Consider the following 12011-nt stretch of genomic DNA (forward strand, 5'->3'; position numbering starts at 1 on the left):
GGACTGTCTCCTGTCTTTATGTAAAGATCCGGTAGCAGGTGGCAATGTAAGGCAAAAAGGGGGTGAGTGACATTATGGGATGGTGACACGTTGGGTATACAGTGGATATAGCTCTTCTTGTTTCTTCCTGTAGCACCTCCTGTGTGAACATCCCCCCTTTTTTTGAAACAGGGTCTTGCTCTGTGCTTTAGGGTGGCTTTGAACTCACTACATAGCCTCAAAGCAGGCGATCCTCATGCCTCAGCTTCCATAGATCTGTTGTTTTCACACATTGTATCTAATTTAATTTTCTAAGAGGAATTTCATTCTGCCCCAGTGATTTAAACTCTGAGCTATAGTAGGGAAAATAAGGTGACCTGACCGGGCAGATTCTGTAGGTTGCAAGAAGGTCACCTAGTCCTCATTTACTCCAATCTTCAGCACTCTTTCCCCATCAGCGGCAGGGGCAGGGAGAGGTTCTTGAGGATCTTCTGGGGGGTTCGGCAGCTGGGTGCTTGCACGGAGCGACCCAGGACCTTACCCCACTGCGGTCTGACCTTGGTATTTTGCTGCCACCCTCTTGACCCCAGCACCACTGAGACCTGCTCAGAATCACCCGTTAAGGCTCTGGATAGGGCCACTCCGCCACGGCGCCGAGGCGCCAGGTTTCTCCCGCAAGTCGCTCAGGGAGCGGGGCCTCGAGCCACACCTGTCCGCTCCTCCCGGAGGCCCCTCGGCGCGGAGCCCTGTGTCCGCCGCTGCTTTGATCCCGGGGGCCCCGCTGGATAAAAGTCCCGAGCGGCTCAGCGCCAGCGCCAGAGGGAGAACGAGCCGCTCCGGGCGCGCCAGGGGGAACGCAGCGCGGGAGACACGGAGAAGCCCGGCCGCCGGGCCGCGCGCTCGCTGGCCGCGGTGAGCGCTGGGCTCGGGGAGGATCGTGGCGCGGGAACTGGGGTAGGAGACGGCTTGTCCACCACGGCGTCAGGCCTGGGCAGCGGCGGGGGGACGCGGAGATCCAGGTGCGCGCTCTCATTCTGCGCCCCTGCCCCGGCCCGTCGGGCGGCGTGGAAAGGCCTCGCCGCTCCCTGTCCGCCGCCGCTCCCAGGGCTGGGGCCGCGGCGCCGGGCTGGCCGCTGGGTTCCGAGCTGCCGGCTGCGCTGCCCCCCACGGAGCCGGCCCGGAGCGCCTCCGGCGGCCGCGACGGAGAGTCCAGGCCCCTCCGTCAGGCCTGCGGTTTGGGAAGAAAGGGCGATGCCTCCGCCAAAAGGAACTCCACCGAGGCCCCCTCCCCCTCGCCGAGGCCAGGCGGCGGCACATCTAACGCGCGGGCACCCGAGCCGCCGCGGCCCCCGAGAGCTACGCCCAGCCCGGCCCCGCCGCTCATTGGCGCGGGCCGGCGCCAGCGCACCCAGATCCCGCGCGGCCCGAGCTGCGGAGCCGACGGTGCCTGGCCAGCCCTAGAGCCTCGACGCCGCCAGAGCCCAAGCTGCCCCGGCCAGGCCTGGCGCACGGGAGGGGGGCCGGAAAGCAGCATCCGCGCCCCCCGCGTCCCGTGTCCCCAGGGCCCCCAGCCTCTGCCTGAAGGCCACTGCTCTCCGCAGGTGGCCGCCGGCTGGAGTGGCACAGCCATGGGCCGAGGGATACGCGTGCTTCTCCTGCTGGGCCTCCTGCACTGCGCCGGGGGCGGCGAGGGCAGGAAGACCTGGCGGCGCAGAGGTCAGCAACCCGCCCCGCCGCCGCCACCCCCACTGCCCCCGCAGCGGACCGAGGCCGCGCCGGGCACCGGGCAGCCAGTGGAGAGCTTCCCGTTGGACTTCACGGCCGTGGAGGGCAATATGGACAGCTTTATGGCGCAGGTCAAGAGCCTAGCACAGTCCTTGTACCCCTGCTCAGCACAGCAGCTCAACGAGGACCTGCGCCTCCACCTCCTGCTCAACACGTCGGTGACCTGCAACGACGGCAGCCCGGCTGGGTAAGGCCCACCCTCCAGGACCCTGCAGGACCGCCGCCTCATCGCTGCGTCTCTGTCCCCCTGCGCGCGTGTACACAGGGACTCTGTACTGGACCCTCTGTGCTGTCCCGGGTAGTGCTTGCCCTGGCGAATGGTTCCCGTCAGGCGCCCGGCGAAGCTGGCCCTGGGAGGCCCTGGCTGGGGACTCCCGGCGCGCGGAATCGGGGTGGGGGAGCGCTTGAAGGCCAGGTCTCTGCCCAGCGCGAGCACTGATCGCCGTGCACAGGCCCTCTGCCCAAGTTCTTCGTGAGTGGCCCAGACTCCAAAGGAAGAGGGGCACGGGCAGGTGGGGACAGCCTACCACCATTACCCCAGCTTGACTCTCCACAGTCAGGAATCCCATCGCGGGACAGAGGGGCAAGGAGGGGGCGCAAGTGGGCTGAAGGTCCCGGGTGCGGCTTTCACTCTTACATCCTAATCCTAGAGAAGGAAAAGATGGATGTGAGGCTGGGGGTTGGAAGAGACTGGGGAGCCCATGCCTTCAGTGAGTTACCGTTGGGCCCAGCCTGCGGGGGGCAGGCTGTGACCCTGCCTCAGTGGCGCCCTAGCCCCCACGTCGCCTGGAGCTTCTAGCTGCCTCCGCCCACACACAGGCTTCCAGGGCGGGTGCTCCTCTCCAAGGGCCACTGGGCACCCAGGGGCACCCGCCCACCCGCCGCAGGCGCCAGGGTCACAGCGGGTCCCCCGCCGGGCAGGCTATGGGGATTTTCCACGGAGCACACTACCCTCGTGCCCCTTCTCCGTTGCGCGAGCGCCACCTCCCGGGACAGCCGCCCTGCTCCAAACGCTCTGTGTGGGCCTGGCCGCTGGTGCCCCCGTGTGGTCGTCGCGCTACCGGGGTGACAGGTGGATTGACCCTTTCCTCGGGTGGAGGGATGAAGACTGCGGGGACCTGGGCGTAGTCGCAGCCTTTGCAGCCCCAGCTGACCACCTGCTTCGCGCGCCCGTCCCTGCAGCTACTACCTAAAGGAGTCCAAGGGTAGCCGGCGGTGGCTGCTCTTTCTGGAAGGTGAGTGCCAGGAGCTGAGGCTTGGTGTGGGCAGAGGAGGTGTTCCCCAGCCTGCAGATCAATTGAGGTGGCTGTACCTGCAGGCGGCTGGTACTGCTTCAACCGGGAGAACTGCAACTCGAGATATGACACCATGCGGCGTCTCATGAGCTCCAAAGACTGGCCCCAGACTCGAACAGGTGAGTGTTTCAGGACCTGCCATCCAAAGCTGACCAGGGGACAAGATTAGGCAATCTGTTATAATGAGGTGCTCAAGAAGGATGAGGAGGGCTGGGGAGATAACTCAGTAAAATAAGCACCTGTCTTGACAAGCTCAGGGTCTTGAGTTCAATCCCCAGTACAGACAAAAAAAAAAAAAAAGGATGGGGAGAGCCACCTCCACCAAGTACACCTTCCCCAAACAAGTACTGAGTTCTGTAAAGCCAGAGGATGCTAACTCTTGGCTTAGCACCCCAAAACTAGCTTCAATGTGCTGAGTTTTACCACTGTTCATCTCTCCAGGGTCAAAACATTTGGTACAGGGTAGGAAAATCGAAGGTGTCACATCTAGTGTCACAGCCTGGCTGATCATGGTGGCCATGGTGACTTTCTGGCATAACCAAACCCATCCATCCCCCCCTTCCCTAGTAACCTTGGCTCAGTCCTCCAGCACCACCCACCTCCTTCATGAGGCCAAGTAGGACCTTTTCTTCCCTCATACCTTCGTGTAGTCTCCATCCCTGCACAGCTCCCTCCCGCCAGAAGAAAGACCCACCCATCTCTGTGTCCCCAGGCACGGGGATCCTGTCCTCTCAGCCAGAGGAGAACCCCTACTGGTGGAATGCCAACATGGTGTAAGAGAAAGGGTGTGGGGTCCTGGGGGGGCGGGTCCCAGGGGATGTTCCCTGGGGGATACTCCCTCCTGAGGAGTCCTTGGGGAAAATGGTCCTCTTGGGGTTCCTGTTCTGAAGTCTGGGTGTGGCCCCTCATGGTGGGGTCTTGTCCTCGAGGGAGGTCTTCCTGGAGAATGGGTGTGATCTTTCTTGGGAGTGCCCTGTCCTGTGACCTTTTCTGGGTTATCTTTCCTGGAGGTTGGATGCAATCTTGGGGGAGGAGGCTCTTGTCTTGAGGGATCTTCCCTAGAGATTGGAAGTTGTCCTTCCTGGGAAATGGTCCTTCTGTCCCAGGGTTCTTCCTGGAGCCTCTGGGCAGCAGAGGGCCACAGCAAGCTCACACATTCTGGCTTTGCAGCTTCATTCCCTATTGCTCCAGTGACGTTTGGAGTGGGGCTTCCTCCAAGTCTGAGAAGAGTGAGTCCCTGACTCCCCTGTAGGAAAGCAGGATGATGGGGTTCTAGGAAGATGCGTACTTTTGACCTTGGGACTTCCTCATGGTTACCACCATGTCTGTGACTGGCCTGGCCCCTGCCGTAGCCCCACTCCTGAGAGGTCCTGATTGAGGTGCTGCCTCCAACAGGGCCTCCAGTATTTGACCCACCTCCCTTCAACCCACCCAGCCCCCAGCCCATCCCCAGGAAGGCCCACTCCAATCAAGGGTAGGGAGCCTACTCTCTGTCCAGGCTCCACCTGAAGCCCCATTCTCCACGCAGATGAGTACGCATTCATGGGTGCCCTCATCATCCGAGAGGTGGTGCAGGAGCTCCTGGGCAGAGGACTGAGTGGGGCCAAGGTGCTGCTGCTGGCCGGGAGCAGGTGGGCAATGGGTATCAGGGGAGGGGAGAAAGGGTGAGCCCTTGGTGCAAACTGGCCAGGGCTGTGGATAGGAGCCAAGGAGAGAGCAGACCCTGCAGACTGGGGAGTCCAGGTCTCTGGCCTCACAGACACCTACTGGCTCAGGCTTTAGCACACCTTGGTGGGCAGAAGCTGGAACCAGAGAACATGCACGTTTAGGGTGTCATGGAGTGACACCCTAAACTGGTCTCAGAGGCCTCTATTATTGAGAATTCCAGAGAAGCTTCTAGACCCCATGGCTATTAGACTGCAGGGGCCAACCTGGGTAGTGGATAAGGAGTCAGCAGTAGACTAATGTCCTCCAGGGCCTGAGTCTTTATAGGCCAGTTGGTCAGTCACTATTCCAGTAGGCCTGCAGGGCATGAAAAGGATCTTCATTTTCAGATAAGGAAAATGGGGCAGAGAGAGGGAAAGGAAAGGAGAGGAGAGCTCAGGCCCTTGCATGGCAGAGAAACCCTGTCCTGCCACCCATAGCTTTTGACCAGTGCCTAGAGCTTACCAGCTTCCTCAGCCTCCAGGCCTCCAAGATGCCCATGAATTTTACATATCAATGGGAAATGTATCTGTAGTCTGAATGCAATGATTGGAGGTATCAGGACCCCTTGTCCTGCTTAGGGGCTGAGCTAGGATCTGAGCAGGCTCAGGGTGAGTGGTGAGCACCCTCCCAGACACCTGGCTCAGGTATGGCCTTCTGTGCAGCGCTGGGGGCACTGGGGTGCTGCTGAATGTGGACCGTGTAGCTGAGCAGCTGGAGGAACTGGGCTACCCTGCCATCCAGGTGCGGGGCCTGGCTGATTCAGGCTGGTTCCTGGACAATAAGCAGTACCGCCGCACAGACTGCATTGACACTGTGACGTGTGCGCCCACAGAGGCCATCCGCAGAGGCATCAGGTGTGACTCCAAGACCCTCCCATGCAGATGACCTAGTTGGTGTCCCAGAGGGAGGAGCTCTAGTCTAACTCAAAGCTCTGGCTCCAGGTACTGGAATGGCATGGTCCCAGAGCGCTGTCGGAGCCAGTTCAAGGAAGGCGAGGAGTGGAACTGTTTCTTAGGCTACAAAGTCTACCCGACTTTGCGCTGTGAGTAGCAGGTTCTGTGGGGCACCTGGGCAGCAGTGGGCTGTCCAGGCTTGCTGCACCTTTCCTGAAAATCCATCCTTAGAAGTGGGCCAGAAACTGCTGCACTGGCCCAGAGAAGAGACCACATCTACACCAGTAGCCCCTTTTTGCCTCCATCTATCCTGGTTTTTATCCTTGAACTCCTTAGTCCTGACCAAATCAGGACAGTTGGTCACCCTGTCTATATTAACGCTTACAGATAGACTTTGAAGCTGAACCCCCATACTGTCTCTGCTGTGGGGTCTCTGCCTTCCAAGCCTCACACTCTGAAGTTTAGTCAAGCCCTTTCAAAGAAATAGCATCACCAAAGTTTGGCCAGACCAAGGTGGTAGGCAGTTTTCAAGAGTCCTTTAGGGCTGGTGAGATAGTTTGGTGGATTAAAGCACCTGCTTAGGCAAGCTTAGGCAAGCGCAGGGACTGTGATTCATCCCCAATACCACATGCTGTTCCAGCCCCACCCCCAAGGTGGGCTGAGCTGGCCAGAGTGCCATATAATGGGATGTAGTGGCATAAGCCTGTAATCCCAGCACTGGGGAGGCTGAAAGCAGGAGGATCACCATGAGTCCCAACTGCATAGTGAGACCCTGTACCAAGTACATTTAAAAACTAATAATAAATAAAGAGTCCCTTAGCCAGATGCAGTGGTCTACACCTATAATCCCAGCACTTAAGGAAGCTGAGAAAAGTTTGAGCCTAGTCTAGGTATTTTAGTAACTTAGTGAGACCCTATCTCAGAATAGAGAAAGGGAACTAGGCAATTAGCTCAGGGCAAAGGCCCTAGGTTCAAGCCCTAGTACCACAGGCAAACAAAAAAGGGTCCTTCTTCAAAAAAAAGTGTACTTTATTTTAGTTTTTGAGGCAAGGTTTTGCTGTGTAGCTCAGAATGGTCTTGTACTCACTATGTAATCATGGCTGGCCTCAAACTCTTATCAATCCTCTTGCCTCAGCCTCTGGAGTGCTAGGATTATATGTGTTTAGAACCAGGCCTGGCAAAAATATATGTTACAGAAGGAAGAAGGGGTTGAAATATAGTTCAGTGGTTGTGTGCTTGCCTGGCATGAGTGAGGCCTTGTGTTCAGTTCCCAGTATTCCTCTCACACACAAGCAGAAAGGCATGGGGTCATGGGAGCCCTGCTGAGCCTGGCTGGCCTTCGAGCCTTCCTTGGAGCTGGAAAGGACTTTAGTATCATGGCAGGCCAAGCTGACCCTTGTCCCTCCCAGGCCCCGTGTTCGTGGTGCAGTGGCTGTTTGATGAGGCCCAGCTGACCGCGGACAACGTACATCTCACAGGACAGCCGGTCCAGGAAGGGCAGTGGCTGTACATCCAGAACTTGGGCCATGAGCTGCGCAGCACCCTCAAGGATGTGCCGTGAGTGTGCTGGGGACCCCACTTTGGGTGGCTAATTCAGCCCTTCCAAATCTGCAGCAAATCATTTGATTAATCAATAGAGGTTAATCTTACTGGATGTGGTGGCACACACTTGTAATCCCAGAATTTGAGAGGCTGAGGCAAGAGGATTGTAAGATAGAGGCCAATCTGAGCTACAAAGTGAGTTCAAGGCCAACCTGAGCTGCAGAGTGAGACCCTGTCTCAAAAAGAACAAAAGAGAAAGAGGTCTCAAGAGTGGCAAAAACTTTGTCTGGGACAGCCTCTTTCCACTGCCCAGAAGGGCCCAACTGAACAAAGTGGAATCTGAGCAAAATTTGGAGGCTCAAAGGGCGAAGGTTGCAAAGAATGTATTGGCTAGTACAGGGTAGGGAGACCAGGCTCCAGGCAGGGAGCACCTAGTTAGCCACAGGGTCAGAAAGCCAATGTTCACCAGGCAGCAAACAGGCCTGGGGTACAGACTGGAGCTTCCTGGCTTGCAGCAGAGTGGAGAAGGGGCTAGAGTTGAGGGCTCAGGTTGCTTTTTTCCTCCCACCAGGGCCAGCTTTGCTCCTGCCTGCCTGTCCCACGAGATCATTATCCGGAGGTCAGTGACCCGTGACCCGGCCTTAGTGCAGCTTGTCCTCAGCACTAATTCCAGGTGCCCCATAATCATAGTCACCCCCAAACCTGTCGTTGCCCTCCCACAAACCCCTCCTGGATCCACCGAAAGAGATTCCTTCTGTGACTTCTAAAACCATTGGGGGTACAGCAGTCTTCATAGTCAGAATTAAAGCACAGCCCCTAATAACAGTCATGAAACCTCTGCCCTATTCCCTCCCCCACATTTCTGTCTGCAGCCACTGGACAGACATCCAAGTGAAGGGGACCTCGCTGCCTCGAGCACTGCACTGCTGGGACAGAAGCCTCCATGACAGCCATAAGGCCAGCAAAACTCCCCTGAAGGGCTGCCCCATCCACCTGGTGGACAGCTGCCCCTGGCCCCACTGTAATCCTTCATGCCCCACCATTCGGGACCAGTTCACTGGGCAGGAAATGAATGTGGCCCAGTTCCTCATGCACATGGGCTTTGATGTGCAGACAGTGGCCCAGCAGCAGGGACTGGAGCCCAGCAAGTTGCTGGGGATGCTCAGCAGCGGGAGCTAGGGAAGAGGAGCCAGCCCTGCTGCCTTAGTGCCCGTCCTTCCCCTCCCCAGGCCCTAGCCACCCCCCCACCAGCAGCCTCCCTGTTCCTCCCTTGAGGCCTTCAGGAGACCCAGCCAGAGAGGGTACCCACCCTTAGCCCTGACTGCAACCTGGGACCTTGCCCAGAACCCCCTGCCTCACCCATTCCTCCAGCCTGCCGTGGGAGGAGAACCAGGAGCCAAGCACTGCCTCCTGGCCCAACAGCTCAGACAGTGACTGCTGGCCCCAGCCTGCCATGCCCTTTTGTATTATTTTATAAAGTAACTTTTTTATTACTTTAATTTTTTTAAAAAAGGAAATAAGCAAGAAATATATGATGAATGATACTGTTTTGTAACTTTTTTTAATAATGAAAGAAGACAACAAAAGAAGCTCACCCTTTCATCTGTTTGGTTCTGCTCACTTTGTTCATCCCCATAAGGCAGCAGGGGACTTGGATAGGGATAGGGACCCTATTCTGACCCCTGATGCATGTTCAGGGTCCCCCACCTCAAGTCCGTGTGCATATGCTCAATGAATATTCACTTCCCAGGGCAGCAGTTCATGATTGCCTTCCATTTTCTTGCTGAAAAGGAAGAGCCAAAGATTTAGTTCAGCGGAGCAGCGCCAGCCTGGCAAGCATAAGGTCCTAAGTTTCTATTCCCAGTGCCCTAAAACAAAAACAAACAAAAAAATAGACTTGAAAAAAAATAGACTTGAAATGAAATCCTGAAATCTGGTTTAAAAAATATGGTGAGGGGCCAAGGAGATGGCTCAGTAGAATAAGTGCTTGCCTGGCAAGTGCAAGGGCCTGAGTTCAATCCCTTGTTCTGCAAAAAAAAAAAAAAAAAAGGACAGTGAGCTATTTCATAGTGGAATACTTCTTTATGTTGAGACTATCAACAACCTTGTGGCTTCAAAATTCTTGTCACTACAGGAACACATTCCCCACAGAGGTATCATTTTCTTAAATTTGGATGCATTTATTTTTACTACATCATTCAAATATACGGTTAAAAATCAGAAAGATGTAGCCTGGTATGGTGACACCCACTGGGAATGCCAGCACTCTGGGAGCCTGAAGCAGGATGATTGCAAGTTCGAGCCCAGCCTGAGCAACTTGATGACCTAATGAGAGCCTGTCTCAAAATAATTCTTTTACAGTGGGTAGGGGGAGGGCCAGGGATATAACTCTGCGGCATAAGCACCTATCTGGCAAGCACAAGGTTCTAAATTCAATCCTTAGTACCACTAATTAATTAATTAATTAATTAAAAAGAAAAGAGTGGGGGGGGTAATACAAACATGAGAGTGAAAATGCTCCTTCCAAACCAGCTGTACTTCTAAAAGTAGATGCTGGATTCTCATGAGTATTTCCAAATATTTTACACACATCCTAGCAAACACCTACATGCTCACATCCCTGCCTAATGCTGACTTGAAGGCACACCCAGGAGAACTGACTTTGGAACAGGCTTTGTGCTTCACATGATCATAAGGTACCCAGGATACACTGGGATAGCCTTGTGTTGACATCATTTTGCTTGTGGGCCAGCTTGTGGGTAAGATTAACCTCAGAAGTGGCGTTGTTAGGGCAAAGGCCAGGGCCGTGCCCATACTGATCTTGGACATGGTGGGTCCAACCTTCTAAGCAAAGCATTCTATACAAATCCAGGTACTGATTCCCCCTGGTATCTCCATGAGATGGAGTGGGTTTTGTGCAATCTTGGTCTTAGTCATAAAAAGACTGAAGCTCAGAGAGGCCCTATGACCAGTCAGCCTGATATCAGCCTGAGCTCTACACTGTGCCTCCAACCATAGACATTATTGGGGAGCTGGCAGCTACATTCCTAGAGTGAGGAGAAACCCATGGGGAAACCTCATGCCCTCCCCTCCCAGCAGAAAGGGTGCATGTCCTGGGTTCTGACTGTGCCAAGGATTCAGACCCCATGCCACTTGTGTGGGACCCTCATCACCAATGCCCATTTGGCCCGTCATGGTCCCCTGTGGGCCACTATTATACAGCCTCCTGCACATATCCTCTGGAGTCCCCTTGGCCAAAGGAAATGGCAGGGTCAGGGACATGATGGCTACAGGCTAAAGATGAAAGAAGGGATATAGGGGTAGAGAGCTGTTGGCCTGGGGGACAGCTCCTTTGGCCTCCAGAGTGAGACCTGAGAGGGGTTCAGACTACACTCCCCACAGGGAATGGTTCAGGTTGGAGAGGAGACAAGAAAGGGCCAGGGTACTACTCTGGCTAAGGAGACTTTGCTGGAGAGAGGGGCCTGCTGGGCTGCAGTGGAGTTGGGCAGTGAAGGGGAGGTGCTGCCAGGAGGCTAGTTTTTCATTCCCCAGAGAAAGGTCTTGAGTTGTGACTTGGGCACAATTAGAGAGACGCAATGCACCATCTGAAGGTGGCCAAAGCCATCCCCAAGGGTGGCTTTTTGTGTCCAGACACAGGCTTGTTGAACATGACACTTGTGGGTTAGGCCCATTGAGATTCTCCAGATGAATAGACTCTTTCACCCTGCCTTGATGACAAACCAGGAAAAAGGCATGGTTCACTTTGAGCCTGGTGGACTGTTGGTACTGTGACTTCCTTCTGGGACCAAGAACAAAATGAGCCCCAGGGTACAACAAGGACAGAGGAGGGAGGTGCCCTGGGCTGCCAGTCTCTGACTCACATCTTGTGAAGTCAAAATGTGGCACAGGGACCTCTCTCCATAGACTTCTCAACTTTTCTAGAAACGTTAGTCACTTCCATTTTCTACCTCACATATGGTCCTTGCAGATGCAGCAATGCTCTGGACCTCTATCCAAAAACCTGTCCTTTCTACAAGTGACAGCCAAAGCCAGGATAACCTTTGTTGTCTGGGGACCTGAACCATGGAGCTTGCACTCCATGTCAACACTGAGTAAACACTTCAACTCTTTATTAAACAACAGTAGATAGGAAACATCTGGTGATGCTGCCAAATGACACATCCTGCCTTTGGCTCAGTGTCCTGCAGGCACCATAGAACTGGCTCCTACTTCCTGGCCTTCTGGTGCCCTCCTCCCCTCCCTCACTGACTCTGACCACTGAGGCCCTCAGACTGCAGTTCCCTCTGACACTCCTCTTGGCTCCAGTCTGGACTCACTCCTCCCTCCCATCCCAGCGGTCACCTTTCAGGATGGCCTCCATGACCCCTACAAAAGGTGGCTCTCACTTAGTTACTTTCTTGTCACTGAAGGCTAATACACAATGCCCCCAAGTTAAAGGAGAGGTTTATTTGGGGTCACAGTTTGTAAAGGTTTCAGTCCATAGTCAGCTGGCTTCAAGGCAGGGTGAGATGCCAAAGGAGCATGGCAGAGAAGTGGCTCATGATTTGGCAGACAGAAAGCAGAGAGTAATTAAGGGAAGAGCAGGGAAAGGACCTTGCCAGGCCACGGCCGCCATGACTACAGCTCCTCCCACCTTGCTTCACTGCCCAACATCACAGTTACCTATGAATATCACACCCATGTGATCTGCCCATCTCCCCAAAGTCCCACCTATGAGTGCATGAGACTTTAGGGGGACAGCTAGATAAAAACCATAAACGGGGGCCAGGGAGAAGGCTCAGGAGAATAA

The 12011-nt window shown here is 55.3% G+C and overlaps 1 protein-coding gene across 3 annotated transcripts; it reads left to right on the forward strand.

Moving 5' to 3' along the window:
* Nucleotides 1-736: 736 nt before the first annotated feature.
* Notum (notum, palmitoleoyl-protein carboxylesterase) lies at nucleotides 737-8717 on the forward strand. Of its 3 annotated transcripts, none has more exons than XM_004639467.2 (12): nucleotides 737-891; nucleotides 1581-1951; nucleotides 2947-2999; nucleotides 3083-3178; nucleotides 3772-3832; nucleotides 4230-4288; nucleotides 4588-4690; nucleotides 5429-5620; nucleotides 5708-5808; nucleotides 7069-7216; nucleotides 7773-7820; nucleotides 8074-8717. In XM_004639467.2, exons 2-12 carry the CDS (start codon nucleotides 1608-1610, stop codon nucleotides 8378-8380), a joined length of 1512 nt encoding a protein of 503 aa, XP_004639524.1. In that variant the 5' UTR covers nucleotides 737-891; nucleotides 1581-1607; the 3' UTR covers nucleotides 8381-8717. The 3 variants fall into 3 exon arrangements, with proteins under 3 accessions (XP_004639524.1, XP_023555114.1, XP_023555115.1); XM_023699346.1 differs by lacking the exon at nucleotides 737-891 and adding an exon at nucleotides 915-998; XM_023699347.1 differs by lacking the exons at nucleotides 737-891; nucleotides 4230-4288; nucleotides 4588-4690 and having other exon boundaries at nucleotides 1371-1951.
* Nucleotides 8718-12011: the final 3294 nt, after the last annotated feature.

Source organism: Octodon degus, unplaced genomic scaffold (assembly GCF_000260255.1).
Source record: "Octodon degus isolate 3935 unplaced genomic scaffold, OctDeg1.0 scaffold00112, whole genome shotgun sequence".
NCBI classification, from domain to species: Eukaryota; Metazoa; Chordata; class Mammalia; order Rodentia; family Octodontidae; genus Octodon; species Octodon degus.

What these genes read in the sequence shown, in the direction of transcription:
- Notum (XM_004639467.2), top strand. Translation starts at nt 1,608, where the DNA reads ATGGGCCGAGGGATACGCGTGCTTCTCCTGCTGGGCCTCCTGCACTGC. An exon ending in CTGCTGCTGGCCGGGAGCAG is followed by an intron (nt 4,691 to 5,428) that starts GTGGGCAATGGG and finishes CCTTCTGTGCAG; the next exon opens with CGCTGGGGGCACTGGGGTGC. An exon ending in AGCACCCTCAAGGATGTGCC is followed by an intron (nt 7,217 to 7,772) that starts GTGAGTGTGCTG and finishes TCCTCCCACCAG; the next exon opens with GGCCAGCTTTGCTCCTGCCT.